Source organism: Physeter macrocephalus, chromosome 11, assembly GCF_002837175.3.
Source record: "Physeter macrocephalus isolate SW-GA chromosome 11, ASM283717v5, whole genome shotgun sequence".
Taxonomy (NCBI): Eukaryota; Metazoa; Chordata; class Mammalia; order Artiodactyla; family Physeteridae; genus Physeter; species Physeter macrocephalus.
Window position 1 is genome coordinate 125,919,903 of NC_041224.1, and position 4,345 is coordinate 125,924,247.

General features: G+C 41.1%; 1 protein-coding gene across 1 annotated transcript in view; it reads left to right on the forward strand.

Moving 5' to 3' along the window:
• Positions 1-7: 7 nt before the first annotated feature.
• Positions 8-4,345, forward strand: part of LOC112061924 (histone-lysine N-methyltransferase SETD2-like) — a 5,743-nt gene continuing 1,405 nt past the window's right edge. The window contains exons 1-2 of the mRNA XM_055088485.1: positions 8-2,435; positions 3,866-4,314. Of these exons, the coding sequence (XP_054944460.1) occupies positions 71-2,435; positions 3,866-4,314 (2,814 nt within the window). The 5' untranslated portion in view covers positions 8-70. The remainder of the gene's footprint in view (positions 2,436-3,865; positions 4,315-4,345) is intronic.

Below are 4,345 nucleotides of genomic sequence, written 5' to 3' on the forward strand. Positions count from 1 at the left end.
GTGCATGCTTTCATCAAATGGATTTCAAAATATTAATAGATGTAAAGGAAAAGACTTGGATGATACTCGCATGCAGCATAGTAAGTCAGAAAGCCCATTTAGAGAAACAGAACCTCCAGTGTTGCCACACCAGGATAAACTCATATCTTTGCCAGTTATGACTATAGATTATTCCAAAACAATAGTTAAAGAACCAGTTGATGTGAGAGTTTCTTGCTGTAAAACCAAAGATTCAGATATATACTGTACTTCAAACGACAACCGCCCTTCTTTGTGTCATTCTGGAGCTGAAAATACTGAGCCTTTAGTAACAAAGATTTCTTCAAATAGCTTTATGAATGTGCATTTGAAATCAAAAACAGTTATATGTGATAATGGAAGTCTGACAGATCAGCACTCAAAATTTGCATATGGAGAATATAAGCAGAGTGTTGGTAGTACTAGTTCAGCTTCTGTTAATCATTTTGATGATTTATATCAACCTACAGGGAGCTCATGTATTGCTTCATCTATTCAGAGTCTTCCACCAGGAATAAAAGTAGACAGTTTAACCCTCTTGCAATGTGGAGAGAATACATCTCCAGTTTTGGATGCTGTGCTGAAGAGTAAAAGCTCAGAGTTTTTAAAGCATTCAGAGAAAGAAATAATAGAAGTAGGTAGTGGCCTTCCTGATTCAGGAAGAGGATTTGCTTCCTGGGAAAACAGGCATAATAATGGACTATCTGGGAAATGTGTGCAAGAGGCTCAAGAAGAAGGGAATTCCATACTGCCTGATAGAAGAGGAAGACCAGAAATCTCTTTAGATGAAGAAGGTGGAAGAGGACATGCACATACTTCTGATGATTCAGAAGTTGTATTTTCTTCCTGTGATTTGAATTTCATCATGGAGGACAGTGATGGTGTAACATATACCTTAAAATGTGACAGTAGTGGTCATGCCTCAGAGATTGTATCTACTGTCCATGAAGATTATTCTGGTTCTTCCGAAAGTTCAAGTGATGAAAGTGATTCAGAAGATACAGATTCTCATGATAGCAGTATTCCAAGAAACCGTCTTCAGTCTGTTGTGGTTGTGCCAAAGAATTCTACTTTGCCCATGGAAGAAACAAGTCCTTGTTCTTCTCGGAGCAGTCAAAGTTACAGACACTATTCTGACCACTGGGAAGATGAGCGATTGGAGCCAAGGAGGCATCCATATGAGGAAAAATTTGAGAGTATAGCAAGTAAAGCCTGTCCTCAAACTGAGAAGTTTTTCTTTCATAAAGCAACAAAGAAGAATTCAGAAATTTCTTCTATACAGCCCAGCCGAAAACAGATAGATAATCACCTGTCTGAAATTGCTCATCCTCAGAGTGATGGGGTTGATAGTACAAGTCATACAGACATAAAATCTGACCCTCTAGGTCATCCAAATTCTGAGGAAACAGTGAAAGCCAAAATAACTTCTAGGCAGCAAGAAGAGCTGCCAGTTTATTCTTCTGATGATTTTGAAGATGTCTCAAGTAAGTCTAGGCAACAGACCACTTTCCCTAACAGGCCAGATAGTAGACTGGGAAAAACAGAGTCAAATTTTTCTTCTTGTGACATCTCCCAAGTGGATGGTTTCCATTCATCCGAAGAGCTCAGAAATCTAGGGTGGGACTTCTCTCAACAAGAAAAGCCTACCACGTATCAGCAACCTGACAGCAGCTATGGAGCCTGTGGTGGACACAAGTATCAGCAAAGTGCAGAACAGTATAGTGGGACACGTAATTACTGGCAAGGCAATGGCTACTGGGATCCAAGATCAGCAGGTAGACCGCCTGGAACTGGGGTTGTATATGATCGAATTCAAGGGCAGGTACCAGATTCCTTAACAGATGACCGTGAAGAGGAGGAGAATTGGGATCAACGTGGAGGATCTCACTTTTCAGGCCAGTCCAATAAATTTTTTCTGTCCCTTCAGAAGGACAAGGGGTCAGTGCAAGCCCATGAAATAAGCAGCAATTCCATTAAGAACTCTTTAGCTGTGAATGAGAAGAAAGATCTTTCAAAAAACTTAGAAAAAAATGATATGAAAGATAGAGGGCCTCTTACAAAAAGGAGACAGGAATTGGAGAGTGATTCTGAAAGTGGTGGTGAGCTTCAGGACAGAAAGAAAGTTAGAGTGGAGGTAGAGCAGGGAGAGACAGCAGTTCCTCTAGGCTCAGCATTGGTTGCGCCTTCGTGTGTCATGGAGGACTTCAGGGACCCACAGCGGTGGAAGGAATGTGCCAAGCAAGGGAAGATGCCTTGTTACTTTGATCTGATTGAAGAAAATGTTTATTTAACAGAAAGAAAGAAGAATAAATCCCATCGGGATCTTAAGCAAATGCAGTGTCAGATGAAACTAGATGATAATACTTCACAAAAGGATGTTGTGCTAATACCTTCTGAGCTGAACAGTTGTTTTAATTGTATAGTATTTTCTGCCAGCATGTGGTATTAGATGAGTTAGTTCTGTTAGCTTCTCACTGACAAATACTCATACATGGCTGTAGACTAGTAACTTTTTTGTAAATAAATGGAGTTTTTTGCCAGCTAAAAGAACTGTGAGAATGGTATATGTAAACCTGATCCTACTGCTGGGGAAAAAACAACTGATAGCACATTTTTCTGAGATGAGAAAAGAAAAAACAATGTTTATTGAGAATCTGCTTTGTGCTATGAGAGATATTTTATAAGAAATTCTCTCCTTATGAAGAGAGCGATATGATTAGTAGGTAGCAGTACTAACATACACAAAGCAACAGCATATAATACCAGTCAGTTTATATTGAAATGTTCATTGGTGAGATCTAGACTGCTTAGGAAAATGAAAGACTAGGTGGTGTGATCAGTGAAAAGTAGTACTTAGGGCAGCTTTTGGGAGCAGTGGCAATGGAACTGGGTGAGAACCATTCTAGGTAAAGAGACTGAGTGAAGAAGTTTAGCTTCCATCTTTTTTAAAATTTATTTTATTTTTGGCTGTGTTGGGTCTTTGTTGCTGCGCACGGGCTTTCTCTAGTTGTGAGCAGGGGCTACTCTTCATTGCGGTGCGCGGGCTTCTCACTTCAGTGGCTTCTCTTGTTGCGGAGCACGGGCTCTAGGTACACAGGCTTCAGTAGTTGTGGCTTGCAAGTTCTGAAGTGCAGGCTCAGTAGTTGTGGCGCATGGGGTTAGGTGCTCCGCGGCATGTGGGATCCTCCCGGACCAGGGCTCAAACCTGTGTCCCCTGCATTGGCAGGCGGATTCTTAACCACTATGCCATCAGGGGAGCCCCCAGATTCCATCTTTGAATAGGAAGCTGGCGTTCTTTTTTTGAAGATGTAGCTCTCTGGTTTTGATAACTTACTGAGTTACCACCTGTTTCACCTGTGTTTGAAATATTTTTCTTTTGAAATTGTAGTTCATAAAAAGTCTAATTTTTTTTTTTAATTAAAGAGATTTTCCTATTGAGGTTTTTATGTTTAGCATGCCAGGCTGTTTTTATACCAATTGTAAATATGCAGAGTTATAAGGGCAGGGGAAGGCTTTTACATTTTGAACTGACAAGCAGACTGCCTTACTAAAGGTATCAGGAACATCTTGCATGCATGTGTTCCACAGAACTTGTTAGAAATGATGAAAGCTTGGACTGAGACTTTGGTGGAAAAAGATAGAGAAGGGCATTCATGGAAGAGACTTTTAGGAAGTAGAGCACACAACCATGTAAGACCTTATGTCTCATCCAAATTCAGGACTGGGTATATGAAGGAGGAGTCCATAGATCTGTTTGTTGGATAGAGATTTTATTATATAGTTGGTATACTATCATGATGGAGAAAAGACTACCAAGTAAATTTTTTTAAAAACCCTTTTCCCTTAGTAACCGAACGAGGAAGGGATGCTGTTGGCTTCAGAGATCAAACAGTTGCCCCAAAGACTCCTAACAGGTCAAGAGAGAGATACACAAACAAACAAACTCAAAATAAAGAGAAAAGGAAACGAAGGGGCTCCCTCTCACCAACTTCTTCTGCCTATGAGCGGGGAACAAAAAGACCAGATGACAGATATGATACACCAACTTCTAAAAAGAAAGTACGAATTAAAGATCGCAATAAACTTTCTACAGAGGAGCGTCGAAAGTTGTTTGAGCAGGAGGTAGCTCAGCGGGAGGCTCAAAAACAACAGCAGCAGATGCAGAACCTGGGAATAACGTCTCCACTGCCCTATGACTCTCTTGGCTACAATGCCCCTCATCACCCCTTTGCTGGCTACCCACCAGGTTATCCCATGCAGGCCTATGTGGATCCCAGCCATCCTAATGCTGGAAAGGTGCTCCTCCCCACACCCAGCACGGATCCTG